The sequence below is a fragment of the Marmota monax genome, unplaced genomic scaffold, assembly GCF_021218885.2.
Source record: "Marmota monax isolate L192 unplaced genomic scaffold, Marmota_monax_Labrador192_F-V1.1 WCK01_AAM20220418_F8-fsc00020, whole genome shotgun sequence".
NCBI classification, from domain to species: domain Eukaryota; kingdom Metazoa; phylum Chordata; class Mammalia; order Rodentia; family Sciuridae; genus Marmota; species Marmota monax.
In genome coordinates this window covers 8,475,011-8,493,195 of record NW_026692912.1, presented here as the reverse complement: position 1 = coordinate 8,493,195, position 18,185 = coordinate 8,475,011, and the positions used below count along the sequence as shown (strand labels likewise).

Here is an 18,185-nt window from a genome sequence, read left to right as displayed (position 1 = left end):
GTGAAAATCCCCTGATAGGGAACTGTCACCTCAACTAACCCCCTTTCCAATAAACTGATGTCTGGTGAAGTCCTCTCCTTCCCGGCGGGGCCTGAGGTCCTCTGAACACAGCGAGGATCAGAACAGGGTTGCCTCTGGGCCTGGGGTACAGGCTGTCCTCAACCCCGCCACACACTGGACAAATGAAAGGGCCATTTGGTTTGGCTTATAGAAAACTCTGGGGTGAAGTTCAGTGGCAGAGCGATTGCCTGGCCGCATGAGGCCCTGGGTTCCCTCCCTAGCACTGCAAAAAAAAAGTAATTAAAATTAAACGTGTGTGTTTGCATATGTGTGCAAATGTCTTTCTGTATTTATTTTAGTAAACTAAGATATATGGGCTCAATTCTCAAAACTCCGAAAGCCCAGGAAAACAGAGAAGAAACAAACACAGAATTGTGGCTAGCCCACCGACCCCAGTGTAATCACTGTTAGCAGTTGGATTCCCGTCTTCCCGGTAGCCTGAGTGTGTGTGCACTGGGAATTCTCCACACACCTGCCAGTTTGGACGTCGTTATCTAGCCTGTTTTCCTCGCCAAGCCATGCATCATGACTGTTTTCCCACTTTGATAAATGTTTCTAGAACGTGATTTTTAATGACTGCATAATATATTGCAGCAAAGAGATACATGATTTATTTAACTAATTTCTTCCTGTTGGACAGTTTGTTTTTTTCGGTGCTATCCATATTGCTGTTTTTCACATCCTTGCACATTAATCCTTAAGCGCGTCTCTAATAACTCCTGGGGCTGTCTTTCTGGAGGTGGTATTGGCTCAGGGGAAAGGCATAATTTTAAGACTTTTGATAACAGTTGCCAAACAGTTCTTGGGAAGGGAATTATTTTGCATAATCCCTCCTGCCAATATTAGCAGCCTGCAAGAGCCCTGATTTTCCCCTGGCTATGCCAACATTGGGTATTATGGTTTTCCCCGGTTTTTCCAGTCTCACAGACAAAGAAAAAGGTATCCTATTTTAATTCGCATAATTTAAATAGGTTGAATTCCTTTAGGTGTTTGTTGTTTGTATATGTATTTACATGGTTTATGTGTGTATAACTTACTGATAACCTATGCCCATTTAATCTCAAAGTTTTATATTTGAACCACATCAAGTCTGTCTTTTCCATTCTGATGTTTGCTGAGTCTGTTTTTTTTTTTTTTTTTTTTTTTTTGGCAGGGGGTGGATAACCAGGGGTTGAACTCAGGGGCAGTCAAACCACTGAGCCACATCCCCAGCCCTATTTTGTATTTTATTTAGAGACAGCGTCTCACTGAGTTGCTTAATGCCTTGCCATTGCTGAGGCTGGCTTTGAACTTGTGATCCTCCTGCCTCAGCCTCCAGAGCCGCTGGGATGGCAGGCGTGTGCCACCACACCTGGCTGCTCAGTGTGTTTTTGAAGCACAGTTGATCCTCCACCTTGAATTCAGATTCTTCAGTGTGAAATCAAATTCAGCTGGAAACCCTTCACTCTTTCAACTGAGAATGGTCAGAAAGAGTTGAGTGACAGGGATATAAGGAGTCTGGGAAGGCAAGAAGCCCCATCAACATATCTGCTCATGAGCTGAGAAAATGACATTGATATACGCTCATATTCCTGATGGATCTATGTGCATTGGACATTAATCCCAGACAATAAAATACTCCCTTGCAAACCCATCAAGCCTCATCTTGAACCATTATATTTATGACTCCTAGAGTCATGTTAGTTCTTCCTTAAAAAAAGAATAAAGAGAAAAGAACATTTGTAAAGCAATTTACTTAAATTATAAGGGGCTAAAAGTCAGGCTTAGTGGGTAATGGAAGAATTGCATTAAAAAGGAATCAATATCTTTCTGGGATCTGTGCTGGCTTTGTCTTGTGAGTTGTTCTGCAAAGGGGTGGTCACCCTATCAATTTCTTGCAAATTTCTTGTAGCATTATCCCCAAGGTCAGGTTTTTTTCCTTCCTTTGGGGGTGCATTTTCACACAGCCTTCTCTCAGTAAGACATTCAGGGGAGAACAGGGGCTTTCTCAGTTCAGGTCTCTATCCCAGCCCTTGGGATCCCCCCATGTTTCCAAGATGAAAGTGAAGTTTTCCTCTTACTCACAGAGCCATTGGACAAGGTCAAAGTCTTGTTCAAGAAGGGCAGGGAATGAACCATTGGTTTTTAAAATACTGCTGCGGGAGGCGCCAGTGAAAGGCACATTAAATAGCATGAAGGAAGGTCTGCAGAGAGGAGCTTCCCTCCTGCCTCCTCTTAAACCTCTCACCAGGGGTTTCCCTCCCATGCCCCAGCTTGCTCCTGGCAGCTACAGTTCCTGGATCCCCTGCTCCCTTGAGGGTCTTTCATATACTTTTTGCAGCTGCTTCTGGAGGCTCATGCTGAGCTGTCTGTAGGGAGGGTCTTGGAGGGCACCCTGCCCAGCAGTCCTGGTGATTCCCCAGGGATGCAGCAGCCAGAGCCGGGCCATAGCTGCACAGAGCTGGAGCAAAATGGGCAGGCCTTGTAGTGTCACAGCTGTGTCCTGGAGCCTGGCCCCAGCAGGCACACAGATGTCGGTGAGGATACCGTGCAGCTGTGGGTGTTTGAGAAATAGTGAAGCCTTATCTCACCCCTACCTGCTTACGTTGCCAATCCGAAAGAATATGGAATTAGCCATTTGGGGACTTTGATGTAGGGAATGTTTACAAATGACATGCATCTTAGACCACCTGGCAGCTGCCAGGTGTTTCCTAGGAGTGGTAGGAGAGGGACAGGAGTCTCCGGAAAGCAGAGTTTTATCGTTCAAGCATCTGCGGCAAGGATCTCAGCCTCCAGATGCTTGGAAGGGGTGTCAGATCCTAGAGACGGGTGTAGATTTTAGCATTTATTCATCTGCTCAGCAATTGTTTTATTGAGCACCTGCCCTGCGACTGGCATAATTTAACACATTCCTCAGCCTGTACATAGATCATTTACTTATTTGTTCATATGTTTATAACTAAGATTGCTCTTATGTCGAGAGCCACCGAGAGGCTTAAACTGAAAAGCGCATTATTAAAAAGGTAAAGGGATCAGAAGTGAAGTTAGACAGTCTGCGAGCGCTTGTGTGTGTGCCGTCTTTGATAAAAAGAGTATTTCATCTTTAAATTGAATTCTGAGCTTCCTAAAACCAAGGCAGAAAGAGAAATGGATAGATTATTTAGATCCCGCTAGAGGAATCCTTGGTACTTCTGGAGAGAACGTTCCTTGGGGAGGGCTTCCTTGCATGTATGTCCTCGTTGTCGCTTGAAGTGGAGTCACCTGCCACCTTGTGGGGTTCTGCTTGTTGACCCCCCTGTGATGAAGCCAGAGGTCCTGGCTTCCTGGTCTGTTAGAGGGTGGAGCTAGAAGGAGAACTTGCACAGGTATGTGGGATGTGGCCTCTCAGGGGCAGCGAGCAGCACGTGCAGGGGCCAGAAGTGGAAAGAGCCGGTGATCTGATACTGTAAGAAAGCTCAGGTGGCAGGTGGAGGCAGGGACGGGCTGGTCAGGTGTGGGGCAGCCACCCAGGCCTGAGATGCACCTTACATCAGGAACAACAAGGAGAGTTGGGGGCAGTAAGGGACAGGGTTGGCTTATATTTTAAAAGGATCATTTGGCTGCTCTGCAGAGGCTGTTTTTGGGGTCTGAGAGCGGAGGCTGGGGCCCATGCAATAGTGGTCCCTGTGCGAGGTGATTGACACAGAGAGATGGTGCAGGTGGAAGGCACCCTGAAGACAGCGTGCTAATTAGGGATTTATTTTCCCATGACATTAAAATATGCTACTGGGGCACAGAGACTACACTGCTAATTCCTGTCCTCCCTCTAGGCCGGGATGATGGGTAGGGTCTTTCCAGGGCTTGTGGTTGTCATCTACCTAAGACTCCGGGGTCTGAGGGCCTCTCACCTGTACTTGCCATGTCTGTATTGGGACAAGGTGTAGGACCAGCCTTGTGTTCTCTGAACCCCCTTGAGCTGCGGTGAGGGCTGTGGGAGGGGAGGCACCGGTTTCGAGAGTCCAAGATTCATATTCAAGCCCTATCCTCTTTGTGACCTTACATGGGACATTTCACCACCAAGCATCTCTTTCCTCATCTGTGCAGTGGAAGGAATAAAACGTCATCAGGCTGGGTATGGTGGTGCATACCATAATCCCAGCCCTTCTGGAGGCTATGGCAGGGGGATTGCAAGTTCAAGGCCAGCCTTGGCAACTTAGCAAGACCCTAATCTCAAAAAAAAAATTTCAAAAAGGGGCTGGGGATGGAGCTCAGTAGTGCACCTGACTGGCATGTGTGAGGCCCTGGGTCCCATCCCCAGCATGTCCCCCACCCAAGATGCCATCATTGTAATCTTTCTGTTACTAACAGCATTAACCTCCATCTGCCCAGGGCCTCCTGCATATCACCCAGTGCAGAATATCCATCAGTGCTCATTTGGCCCACAGGATAACTCTGAGGGTGGACATTAGTAGCCTGATTTAACAGGTGAGAAAACAGGCTCAGAGAGGTCAAGTACCTTGTCTAAAGTCTCAGAGCTAGGAAGGGTGGAACATCTTTTGGGAACTTCCATTGGAAAACTACCCTAGGTTGCCCCTACCCTAAGCCTCCACCACGTTACCCTTTTTATATTGGTGTTTTGCAATACTTAGGACCCAAGAGTTAGCCCCCAGGTGAAGTTGGAAGATAGAGCCTGAAAGTAGGAAGGAAGGGGAGCACTGCTTTGGGATACTGTTGTGAAGCTTCCATGGAGGCCCATCCAGGGGCCCACTACAGAATGAGGTGGCACAGTGCTGCCCCCTGCAGGTGGCTGTAGGAACCACAGCTGGGAGAGAGGCCAGCCCCAGGACACATCCAGACACCGACACAGGCTGCTTTGCCTGCTGCCTCAGGTTTTCCACTGCATCTATAAAGTCAAATGCAGCATGCTTCAAGATGGGACTGAGAAGGGTCTTCATTGCAGATGTTTGTGCTGCAAAAAATAAAAATAAATAAAAAGGAGAAGCACCCTAGATGTCTGTCTATAGGAGAATCCCATGGTAGTGAGTCCCTGCATGCATGTGGGAAGAGATGAGCTTAATGCCACTGAATTGGTGAGGAAAGACCCTCAAGATTATCTTTATCTAAAATAAAAAGATGGAGCAGAAGATGTGCAGCGTGAGTCAATATACGTGACAGCTTTGCATATGTCCATAGACAGGTGTATAAAAGGCTAGAACAGGCCAGGACGGACAGACAGTGAGGTCTCACAGCACTCAAGATGGGCAGATGCCCTCTGGGCTCTGTGTTCTTTTAAAGAATAATGCCTGACCCTCTGGAGCTCTTCCCTATATTCCAGGTACTGCCGGGGTGGGGGGATGGGGGATACACACACACACTCACACACACACGTACGTACACACAGACACACACACGCACACATGCTGGTTTGATTTAATCCTCACAGACACCTGTGAGATAGTGCCACTGTAACTGCCCAGGGCTGCAGGTGGCAGAGCTAGGTTGGGGTCCCGTGCCTGGCTCCAGAGCTGAGGTCCCAGCCCCTCCTGCTTCCCTCTCCAGAGTCCACTTGGGTCTGAGTGTTCTGTGCTCACCTCAGTGTGTTCTGTGGGCTGGTGGCCTGGGTCTGATTCGCTTCAAGCCCAAGTGCTGCTCTCTGTGCCTAATTGGAACAGATTCCTCAGGGCCCCCGGCACATAGAAACCTCATTCAGTACTTGTTGGATGGATGGATGGATGGACAAATGAATGAGTCTGAAGGAGCAAGGGGAGGTTATACAGAAAACAAGCTCCAGTGTGTCTTGGGACTCGTCTGGTGGTCTCAAAGACAGGAGAATGAAAGAGACCCAGAGCCTATGGTGGTGCCGGTGGCAGAAACAGAGAAGTAGGCTGGTGCCTTCGGAGGAGCCACCACAATCTGGGAGGGCTTCCTGGAGGTGGAGGGAGAAGCTGAAGGAGGAAGGCAGGGCAGATAGGAGGGAGGCGGATTAAAGGAAAGGATGGTTCCTACGAGGAAGGAAGGTGGGGACCCGGCAAGGAGCTCCAGGTGCTTTATACTGGGGTCCATATAGAGTCAGCTTCACAGAACTCCTTCAGCTTGTGCTGGGAAAAGGAGTGGGCACACTCAGGAAGGTATCATCCTAGTAAGGACACAGGCCCTCGTGTGTGCCAGGTACGGTGTAGGTGGTGTGCACTATCCTAACAATTCTTACAACAGTTGCTTTTTTGTTGTTTGGTCTTGGTACGTGGATTGAACCCAGGGGCCCTCTACCACATCTCCATCCCCTTTTAATTTTTCAGTTTTGAGACAGGGTCTAAGTTGCTGAGGCTGGCCTCATACTTAACCGTCCTCCTATCTCAGCCTCCCGTGTCACTGGGATTATAAGCATGCACCGTCACACCTGGCTAACAGTTGCAAAATGCAGACCTGAGCACAGAGAGCTTAGGTGATTTTCTTAGCGCCACACAGGAGGTCGTCAGCAGACCCGAGGACCATTATGCAGTGTCTGAACCCAAAGGCACGATCGTCAGCGGGGCGGAAAGAGCAAGCCACATCGTCCTTTCAGATCACGAACCTCATCTCAGCACGGTTCTCCTTCCTGATGTTCAGAATCTCTGTTCCCCAAAAAAGAAGAGCCTGCCCCTAGAGGTCTGTGCCCCAGAGTGAGCTGGATGAGTCACCAGCGTTACTTGGGGCTTCTGGGGACCTTCTTTTGCACATGCTCAGTAGTGACCATCTTGTGCCCTTGAGGTCCGATCTGGCTTGTGTTTGGTGCATGTGCTGTGCTGGGCCTTCTCCCTGCGCCGTGGCCCCCAGGCCAGGCCACAGTCCTCTGCCCTGCAGAGAAGGGTGTCAGCCTGGCCTCTGATTTGGGGGTTTTAGAGTTGACTCTCTAGAGCTGAGTGGGGCCCTTCGCCTTCCGAGAGCATTAAGCCAAGTAGCGAGCTGTTGACTTGGACGACCCCCACGTGCGATTTCCAGTTCCTTCCTCGCAGCGCTGCCCAGGTGGGTTGTCTTCTGGTGATGGATAAGTCTCAGCCATGCCACCTGCCCAGTCTGATGGAGAGGGCTCTGATCTGAGTTGGTGGACGCAGGCAAGCCCCAGGGTCGGTATTACCAGGAGGCACCTGAGGACAAGCGTGGGAACATGGCGCTCTGGTGGCTGCCCTCATTGGCCAGGGACTCTCCCCAGATTCCTCCCATTTGAATGGCTCTTGTAGCTACAGAGAAAGTGGGAGGAGATGTGGAGACAGAGGCCAGCCACCTGCGCAGGTGGAGAATTCAGTCTGCTTTAATGTAGGTGTTGCCTGTGATTTACTGTCTGCAGGTGGCTGTCTACAGAGCAAGGGCACAGCCATAGTGCCACTGGGGGGCACTGACCCCTGGCCTTCAGGTTCTTTGAAGGTCCCCGGCTGCCCCTGAGGTGCCGAGTTGGGGTTTGCATCCTGCTACCCCTGAGATCTCCATGGCCCCCTCCCAACTGATACGGAACCTCAGAGTCCCGGGTCTTGGACAAGATCCAAGGATTTGGGTCAATGACCTGGGAGCAGTGGCCCGCACAGTCCCTGGAGCTCACTCCTGGGATGGGGAAGGCTGAGGTGGTTTGTCGGGCCCAGCCCACATGCAGGCCTGCCTGAGACTGATCCCTGTGTGTCTCCAAGGCCTTGATCTCTCTGCTGTCAAGACCCTGACATCAGGCTCCCTGAACCAGGGAGATACAGCAGTTTTGTTTGGGGCAGGACCTTAGTGATCACTAAGTACCACTTGGTCATTGCTAGAGGGCAAAACCAAGACCTGGCAAGGGGAGCTAGCAGCCCCAGGTCACCTGCGAGCCAGTGGCACAGTGCAGCCTGCTATGGAGGCCCGCGCTGACCAGGGAAGTACAGTGAGTGGCCCGGTACAGCTGACCACGAGTGGGACCTTGCAGTTCCCCGGGTGGCCGGGGTAGCAGAAGCCTGGCTGATGGCTGGTGGGGAGAGGCAGTACTGAGCTTGCTCTAGAAGTTCCCTCCTCCTATTGCCCTTTAAATAAAGAAGCAGTAGTGAATATGGACGAGGCCGGGAGGTGGTGGGAAGGTGAACCCGGCTTCTCAGGGGGGCCCCCTCCTTTCCTGCGTGCCATGCTCAACGTGTTGTAGTTAAATTAAAGAGCAGGGAGGGGTGTTCCCGCGGAGTCCAGGGGGCCCAGGCCATCTTCCGAGCCCGCTTGGGTGTTGAAAGTGCTGACTCAGGAACCTTGCTTCCTGCAGAGTCGCCAGCGAAATCAAACAGGCAACACGGGAGAGGGCATCCTTGTCCTCCAAGAAGACCACATTTACCCTCAAAGAAGAGTGGCCAGCGGGCCTTCCAGAGTGACCTAAGCTGAGTGAGTGGCAGGTTTTCCAGCCCCGGAGGCTTGTGATGGGGAAACCGAGGTGCAGAGGGGAAGGGGCTTGCCCTGGGCTGGCCTCCTGTGTCCTGAGCTGTGCCCCTCTGTCCCTTCCCCTCTAGGGACTTCAGAGTCCTCTTTTGTAAAATCCTGGGCGTGGGCGGGCAGCGCGTGGGCCCTCTGCAGAGCCGCTCTCCACCGTGTTCTCATCAAAGGCGTTGACCTCCTCTGGTTCTCAAGGTTGTGCCGGCCTATTTATAGCACTGACCAAGAGGGTTCCGCTGTGGCCACGAGAAGGAATACAAATGACGCTGCGCGTGGCTGCATCCTCTCGCCCACTTTCCCTTTGAACTCCTGGGACAGTGCTCCCCGGTGGCATCTGAGCTCCCCTCCCCCGTGCAGATACTCCCCGGGAGACAGGCGAGTGGGCTCTGCTGAGCACCTACTGTGCGCAAGGCTCTGGACTTCCTGCCTGTCACCTCCTTTCACCCTCACCCCTGACAGATGGGTATCGTCCCTCCCCACCTCACGGTGCTGCCTGAGGGGCACGCAGCCTACTCGTGGTGGAAGTGCCTGACTTCATGGCCCTCGGTCTCTTCTTCCCTCCACGCTCCCTGCTCTCACTCCAGCACAGCTGTCCAGACTCGCTTGGCTGCACAACATGTCCCTAGGGGTTCCCATTTCTGTGGGGGGAACTCTTTACTTTCTTACCTAATCAGACCAGCCTTTTCTTAGGTCCTACTATGTGACAGGTAAAGCTTTGTCTCTCACCAGGCTGCAAGTGTCATGAGGACCCACTGTGTGCTGGGCAATGCTGGTCTCTCAGGGACTGCAAGCGTCATCAGGACCTACTGTGTGCCCGGTGGTATTTGTCCCTCACCAGGCTGCTTGCTTTGTTCCCTGTGGGCCTGACACACAGTAGGCCCTCCGCCAGCCTTGGTTGAATGAATCATGGGGCTTATTCTTAGTGTCCCTCAGAGGGAGAGGAGGGGGCAGGCCATTTGCGCAGCAGCAGAGAAGTGAGTCAAAACCTTGTGGAGGAGGGAGTGGTGGGCGGGGAGGGAGGTCAGGAACACGTGTGGGGCACCCAGGATGCGGTGGCCTCCAGCTTCTGCCAACGCCACGCGCCCTGGTGCCCACCTTACCACGGCACAAGCACACCTGGTCTCAGGCTCCTCTGTCCTGCATCTCCAACTTAACAGAGATCCGATTTTCCTGACTGTTCCACCGGGGAGCCCTGGGGATGCCGAAAGAACACTAAATCTTTCCCTGCTTATCGTCTTAAAATAATTCTTTTTTAAAGCAGAGTTTTGGCGAGCTACCACCTCAGGCCAGGGCTGCGAGTAGAGACCCAGCGCCTTGGGGCCGGTCTTTCCTCTTCTGGGAGGGGCCTGCCCGTCAGAGCCCCCTGCACACAGCCAGGGCCCCCCGCTGACTCTTCCAGCTGAGCCCTTGGTCCCCTTGTCCTCCAGGTCCTGGGAGTTGGAGAGCCCCGGGCAGCGGGGGGTGTGCTGAGAGCCCAGGGGCCCTCCTTTTAAGGCACATTATTATTTGTGTGTGTGGCATTGAAAGCAGTGTGCCCTCGCTGTGGGTCATGTGGCAACTATGGAGAAGCAGGAAAAGCAAGACATCATCACCCGCAGCCCCACTCGACAGAGAAACACTGAACGCGGGCACGGGACTTCCCTGGTTTTTTCCCCCGTATGATTTTTCTTTCTCTTAATAACTGAGACCATACCATGCAACATGATTTGTAGCCAGTTGACCCCACTTAACATTAAGATATATCACATGTCCATGGCTTTACAAACTCTTTGTTGATACGATTTTTATGGCAGCATAAAATCTCAGTATGTGTCTATGTCCTCAGTGACTCAAAGAGCCTCCAGCTGCAGGTGGTTAGGGAGCCAGGGCCACCAGGGAGCCAGGGCCACCAGGACAAAGGTGAGGGCCACCAGAGGTGGGGGCGGCTTCCACTACAGGAATTTATTTGCCACCATTTCTGGAGACGGGGAGTCTGAGCTCGGGGTGCCAGTGTGGTTGGCTCCACTTCCCGGCTTCCAAATGGCCACATGCCTGGGTCCTCAGAGGAGACAGGAACAAACTCTGGTCCCTCTCTGCTATGACGATGGCCTCACCCTGCGGACCTCAGCTAACTCCAACTGCCTCCCACAGGCCCCATGACTAAATGGTCATCATTCGGGGGTAGGGCTTCAACACTGGAATTTGGGGGGAGACACACATTCAGTCCCTAACATGGGGTGCGCTTGCAGTTAATCTAGCACCTAGCGACTGCCTCGGAGTCAGCATCGTCATCACCGCTCCAGGTGCATTGTGGGAAAGCAATATGGCGACCTCAGCTTCTACCCAGGGCCTAGAGTTCAGGATTATCACCCTGTGTGGTTGTTCCAACCCAGCCTTTAAAAAACAGAGATGGTGTCTACACTCAAAATGAGTAGTTGTAGGAAAGGAAGCCCCTATTAGCCGTGTGGGCAGGTGATTTCCCTCCATATCTATCCAAGTAGTGGATCACTCCCAACACCCAAGATTGGATCCCTTGAGAATTTCATGAGATATAGTACATGTGGATGCAGGGTGGAGCACCCAATACCCACAGGCCCTTTAACAATATTAAGCTATTGTTATTATCAATGTTTTTTTTCATTTGCCTCTCACCTAGAATTTTACTGGCAAGACCACGCCCAGACTCAGTGATTAACTAGAAAGGCTCAGTGGGTTCAGAATACACAGTTGTCCCTGGGTCTCTGGGTGATGGGTTCCAGGACCCCCTCTGGATATGAAAATCCACTGATGCTTACGTCTGTTTTGCACAAGTTGCACACATCCTGCACATGCTTTGTGATCTCTAGATTATTTATAATACCCAATACAGTGCAAATGCTGTGTGAGTAGTTGTTACTCTGTATTGTCTGGAGAATGATGACAAGGAAAACGTCTGTACCGGTTCAGTACAGATCCATTTAAAAAAAATATGTTTGGCCCGTAGTTGGTTGAATCTGCGGACGCAGAACCCGTGGGCACCGGTGGCTGGCGGCTGTGTACTCAGGGCTAATATTTATTACATCGAAAGGAAACAAACCAAAATGAGCATAAGGAAGAGACACATTGGCAAAATCCAGAGGAAGTCCAGGCTCCCGAGGGTCCTCCCTCGGTGAGTCACGAGGCTGAATTCCTCCAGCACCAGACTGTGCCCACAGGAGTGGAGTGCTGCCTGCCCAGGAAACTCGTTAGAGAGCCCTAGAAAGGTTTTATGGGGGGCTCTCTGCCGGCCCCCACATTCCAGACGCCCAGAGGGGAGGCAAGTGTTCAGCACAAACCCCAGTTTGCAGGTCCATGCGCAGCAGGCCCCACGTATCAGACAGGGTCCAAGTGCACAGAGGCCGGCCTTGTGAGCAGGCCCTGCTGGGGACAGCAGCCTGCAGGTATCCCAGGAGATCAGATTTCTTGTATTGGGTCGGCTTGAAGATAGGGGAGAGGCAGGTGTCCCCATTTCTACAGGCCAAAAGTAAATGTTGGGGCGGGGAGGCCGACTTGGGGGCTGGATGGCTCCTCCATGTGGGGTCCTGAGAGGAAGCAAGGTCTCCCTAGTGGCAAGGGGGGAGTGCTCCCTTCCCTCTAACTATGTGTCCCCCTCTCTCTCTAGGCTCTGAAGGGCTCCAAGAAGCTGGTGCTGTCTGTGTACTCTGCGGGGCGCATCCCTGGGGGCTATGTCACCAACCACATCTACACCTGGGTGGACCCGCAGGGCCGCAGCACCTCCCCGCCCTCGGGCCTGCCCAACCCCCAGGGCAGCAGCGCTCTGAGACAGCCGGAGGGTGACCGGAGGAGTGGCTTCTGCCTCCTGCAAGGCGGGGATGAGAAAAAGGTGAGCTGCAGGCGGCTGGGTGGGGCCCATGCCCAGCAGGACCGGCGCCTCCCAAACCCAAAGTGGTGACCCGCAGGGGCAGGGGCTGGGCCGGGGCTTTGTCCTTACCCTGAGTCCCTCTTGAAGGGCTTTGTTTCCTCCTCGGTTTCTTGAGGCTGAGCTGCCCCCAGGACTGGGATGTCATGAGGGTCTCTCTCCCTGCTGTAGCCAAATGGATGGACAGTCTGGTCTGATGGGCGGCTCCGGCCCAGGACTGGCCCTGGGATCTAGATTCCCACCGTCCACTAGGCACTAGGGCACGGACCCCCTACGAGGGTTGGGGGGCTGGTGCACCAGGTCCCAGATCAGCTCCTGGGAAAGGAGAGGAGAGAGAGCTGGTGGCGGTGTCCTTCCATCAGCGATGGCTGCCCAGCATGGCAAGGCGGGCCGCGAACCTGACCCAGGCCCCAGGCAGCCCTCCGGAGATGGCCAGAGAGCATGCTTCCCTGATGGGGAGGGCCCCGCGAGCACCCAGCCTGGCGACCTCGAGGAAGCCCAGGTGCCCGCAGGCCTCCAGCCGCCGCCCTGACCACGCTCTCAGGGAAGCTTTGGCAGGGGGACTTGAGCCAACTCCTGCCAAGGAGGAATGTACTAGAAGGCTGTGGGCAGGCCCGGAGGTGAGGCTGGGGCACTCAGGGCACTGCCTGCAGGAGCAGCATCTGCATCTCTGCCAAGACTTGTCTGTGTCCTTCCGCTTAAGAGGTGGGACACCCGATTGGCTGGCGGGATGCCACGCGTTTTGATTGGCAGGACCAGCTGGGGGAGGGGTGCTTGTCCAGCACATCATGGAGTATTGTCACCTGAAGGAGGAGGCAGCGGGCATCAAAAAATGCCCCCTACCGAGCCTTCCTCTCCCTACAAGTGGACTATTTGTTAAATAAAGGAAAAAGACGTTTGGGTCCCTGAGGTCTTAGCCTTCTCTCTGGCTGTGTGCCTTGCTCCCAGACCAGGAATGTAACCCCTGCCCAGCTCCCAGCTGTTTTAGGACCTGGATCCTGACAGCCAGGAAGCTGCCCAGCTTGGGGCTCCAGGCCAGGCACCTCCCCTGGAGACTCTCTCCGCTCTCCCTTTCCTGTGGATGAGACCATAACATTTATTTAATGCGTTGGTGTTCTTGGCTCAAACGTCAAGATGCAGCATCATTCAGGAGATCACCTTCAACATGCAGCATTCAGGAGATCACCGCGGCCTCTGGTCGCTGTTGGGAGGTCTGCGGGCACCTGGGCCTCCTCAAGGTCGCCAGGCCCGGCAGCTCCTGAGCCCTCCCCACCAGGGAAGCATGCTCTCTGGCCACCTCCGAGGGCTGCCTGTGGCTGGGCGGTGTTCACGGCCAGCCTTGCCATGCTGGGCGGCAAACTCCCTGTCTTTCTGGCAGGCCCTCTCCTCCCTGGTGAGGCTCTGTACCCAGGCACCTTCCCCCCACCCCGTCCTTGTGGCACACCTCCCGTGTGCCTGACATGTCCTGGGAGCTGGGGATAAAGCTGAGGCCCTGCTCCAGAAAGGAGCACAGAGGAGCACGATGAGGGACATGGGTGTCCTAGTCTGTTTTCTGTTGCTGCAACAAATACCACGGACTGGGTGAGTTATAAAGAACAGAGGTTCACTGGGCTCTCTTCTGGAGGCTGGGAAGCCCAAAGGCCTTGATGAGGCCCTCTTGCTGCCCCAGGACATGCAGGGGACATCACAGAGCAAGTCCGCCAGCTCAGATTGCTCTGCTTCCTCTTTAAAGCCACCTGTGCCACCAGGGGAGCCCCCACCCACCCACACACCAGCTGCACTGACCTCATCTAATCCTATTTTCTCCAAAGCTCCCCCTGCAAATGCCATTAGCATATGAATCTGCAGATTGAGTTTCCCTTATGTGCAATTGGAAGGATGCATGCAAACCACAGTAACTGTGGGAAGCCGAGAGGGAGGTGCTCTGGGAGGTGCCTGAAGGTGTTCAGCGAGGTTCTCTCTGAGAAGATGACTTCTGAGCTGAGACCCCCAGAAGGAGAAGGAGGCTTCCTGTCCCATTTTGAGAGCTGAAAATCCCAGGCAGCAAGGGCAGCATGTGCAAAGGCCCTGAAGTAGAACTGAGCCCAGTGTCTTCATTGACATCATTGTTGGAATTCTGTGGGTGGGAGGATGAGGGTAGATGAGTTCCCCTCGGGGAATCTCGGAGTGACTTCCATAAGAATGCATAAGGCCCAGGTTGAGAGAATCTGGCACCTGGGAGGACCAATGGAAGTACCCCAGACAACACCAGAGAGGGGTCTTCACCAATTTCACTGCTGGATTTATTATGGGGATTAAATGGGATAGTGTCAGTATGGCAGGAGTGGTTCGAATCTTGGCAGCTGTGTGACCTTGGACAAACTGCATAACCTCTCTGAGCCTCCATTAACCATTTCCTCCTCTGTGGAATGAACACAGCAGTAGACTACCCCTGCCCCCGACCTAGGTAAGCTCCTGGTAGTGAGGACCTTGGTCTTGAGTCTAGGTGGCTCCTTCGTGCCTGGGACCATGTGGTTGCTCAGTAAGTGTTTATGACACAAATGACTAAATTAAAGTGGAACCTGCTGGGCCCCGAACACAGCGGAGGCCCGAGACACTTGCAGCATGGGACCCTGCGCCCTGTGGGGACCCGGGTGCTCGCTGCTCTTTGCAGAAGTGCAGAGAAGAGTGTGGCCATGGCTTCCCGAGTTGGCAATTTTTGTTGTGGCCTCTGAGCAGCTGTCCTCATCATGCCTTTGGTGTTGGTGTCCCCCCAACTCTCCAGGGAAGGAGAAGCACTTCCTCACCTCTGTCACCTGTGTGTCCCCGGCCAGCGAGGTGATGCTCACGGGCAGCAGGTTCCCAGGCCTCTGACCTTGAGGATTTTTCTTGGTTAATAGATTCCACAGATGGAAGAGGACTCCTGTGTTGCTCTGGGGCTCCCCATGGCCCTCCTGTCCTCAAAAGTCAGAGAAGTCACATGGGGTCGGGGTGGTGGATCTAGCTTTCTGAGTCTCTCTATGGTAGAGCCCACATCACCCCCTTTCCTGTGCAGTTCTGTGTTGGTAATGCACTCACACTGCTGGACGCCATCCTCCGGAACTCCTCTCCTTGCAAAACCAAAACCCTTTAAATAACAACGCCCTGCTCCCCGCTCTACCCACCCTGGTGCCTTAGTCAGCTTTACATAGCTGTGAGGAAACACCAGAGAAAAGTGAACTTAAAAGGAAGAAAGGTTTATATTGGCTTACAGTTTCAGTCTGAGGTCGCCTGGGCCAGTGGTGAGCAGAACAGCCTGGTGCGGAGTGTGTGATGTAGGCTGGGAAGCAGAGAGAAAATCCAATATCCACTTCAAGGACAACCCCCCCCCCCCCGGGGGACATCGTTTCTTCTACTAGACCCTCTTACCACCTCCTAAAGTGTCCACTCCCCCCCACTACACCACCAACAGGAGACCAAGCTTTGGGGGACATTAAGGTCCAAACTGAACCACCTGGGAACCACCATTCCGCTCTCTGTCTCTGTGACTTTGGCCCCTCTCGGTGACTCAGATGAGGGCAAGGTGTCCGTCCCTCTGTGATTGGCTCTTGTCACTTAGCACAGTGTCCTCAGTGTCCACTGTGCGTGTGTCAGAGCTTCCTGTCCTTCAGGCTGAACGCTGCCCGGTTGTAGCCAGGGCTGCTGGGAGACTGACTCCAGGCTGGGGGCTCACGGACGCCAGTGTGGTGGCTGAGCAGTCCAGGACACCGGGTCTGAGCGTGTGCCTGCTCCGCACGCAGATGGCCGCCTTCGTGTGTGTCCTCCCAGGTCAGAAAGGCCAGCGAGCTCTGGAGGCTCCTGTTATGGGAGGCTCATCGCATTCACTGGGGCTCTGCCTGCGTGGCCTGAGCACCCCAGGGCACCTTAATGTCGGGGGAGGTCTCATCGTGTGACCCTGGGGACACGGGCCCTCATCTGTGGCAATGCGTGGGCCGCGTCTGTTCATCCCTCACCTGTTGGCCGGCGCTGGGTCACTGACACTGTCCGCCTGCCGTGGAGGCTGCTGCTGCCACCACGGGGTCACGGGGTCACGGGGTCACGGGGTCACGGGCCCGCAGATGGGAGCTCTGCTTTCATTCCCTGGGTCTGAACCCCGGAGCCAGTTGCTGTGTCCCCTGGAGATGGCATTTTTAACCCTTTGAGCATTCCCGTACTCTTCCCGCGGTGGAACCGTTTCCAACCCCACCAGCCGCGCCGAGGCTTCCGGGGTCCCCTCCTGGCCTGTGGGCTCCCCGCTCCCCGTGCGCTGAAGCAGTCGGAGGCGATTCCCCTCAGTCCTTACGTTGGGACTGCGTGTGACACCTTAGCAGAGTCATGACGGGGCGAGGTCTCAGCGGGGACCAGGTGGAGCCCAGGGGCGAGGCACGTGTCTGTCTTTGCAGGCCCTCAATCCTGGCCTTCATCCTGTGTTACCTCCCCAGGGTGAGCAGGCAGGGGCAGGTGCCCTTAGTGGACACTCCATCCAGACAGGGAGGACTCTTTCTGGCACATTCTATGAGGTACAGTGGGATCTGTGCCCTGTGAAGAGGAGAGGCTCTGGTGCCCTGGGGAGCCGAGGAGGGAGATCTGCTGCTCGGGGCTGGGCAGGCGGCTGGGAAGGCTTCCTGGAGGAGGCAGCCTGGGGTCTTTGCACCACCCTTTATCCGCTCATCTGCTGATGGACACTGGCCTCCGGGGAGCTGGAGCTGTGGCCCACTTCTGTGCCACAGATGAGGGCCTGTGTCCCCAGCAGGTCGGCTTCATACTGCTGCGCTCAGGTTCCAGGGCAGTCACAGGAGGCAGGCGCCTGAGCCAGTGGCCAGACAGGCCGTGCTCGGGTCCTCTGGCTCATCCCTGGCTCCCTTAGTGTCCCTCTGAGAACAGCCTCTGCACAGCCAGGGGTGACTCCCTCCAGGGACACAGACACGCGGTCATGCGGTCCTCTGCTCACTGCATCACCTTGATCCATCAGTATCTGAATCTGCTCAGGGGACGAGGCGGTGGGGCAGCTGTTTGCAGGACTCACACCCCTGTCACCCACCTGGTCATATCTCTATTGGTGGCCTCATCAGTGTCACTGCACTGTGGCTGCTCCACCTACAGCACTGTAGAGGACTCTGATCCTGCCAGATGCTGCTTGGCTTTCCAGCGAGTGACGGGGTAGGTCACCTCGCGGCTGGTGGACGTGTCATTGCAGTTCTGTGATAAACGCTGTTTTATCCCCACGTCAGGGGATGTTGGTTTCCATCCTCGGTCCTGAAGGGGGGCTGCGGAGGTGCAGGGCTGCCGGCCCCCCCTGTGCACATCTTCATGTCCTGGCGCTGGGGAGGGGCCGGGCTGGGGTCTGACACCAGGAGCCACGTGGGAGACCCCGGGCCACCTGGCTCCATCCGTGCTCTAGAGGTGCAGCATGGAGGAGGCTGTCCTGCCAGAGGGGCCAAGGTCTAGACCCCAGGCTGTGCTCTGTGCTGGCGCTGGGCCCCCAGGGTGCCCCCAAGATGCCTGCCCTCCCCGCCGCCCGCAGCCTTCCCGGCCAGTGGCTGTCTCTGATAGCTCTGCCCCAGCTGGGCGCCCTGGAGTGGACTTGGGAAGAGTTAGTCTGTAGGAGGACGCGGTCCCCACTCCAAGAGGGCCACTCCTCCTCAGGAACTGTGAGTCGTGCCTTCAAGACCAGAGGGACTTTGCAGAAGTGACTGAGGGAAGGCTTTCGAGATGGGAGATGATCCTGGATTATCGGTGGCCCCTGTCACTATGTGTGTCCTTGGGAGAGAGAGGAGGCAAGAGGCTGGAGGTCAGAGCAGAGGAGGCGGACGGTGGATGGAGAGAGATGGACAGGAAGCACTGCAGGGAGCTCTGGCCCTCGGGACACAGCCGGGTCCTCCCG

At 54.5% G+C, this 18,185-nt stretch overlaps 1 protein-coding gene across 4 annotated transcripts in view; it reads left to right on the top strand.

Annotated features, from left to right (window-relative positions):
- Whrn (whirlin) overlaps positions 1 to 18,185 on the top strand; it is an 86,543-nt gene that overhangs the window by 11,540 nt on the left and 56,818 nt on the right. For all 4 annotated transcript variants that reach the window (XM_046451655.2, XM_046451653.2, XM_046451654.2 and 1 more), the window contains exon 2: positions 12,047 to 12,268. In XM_046451655.2, coding sequence (XP_046307611.1) covers positions 12,047 to 12,268 — 222 coding nt within the window. The remainder of the gene's footprint in view (positions 1 to 12,046; positions 12,269 to 18,185) is intronic.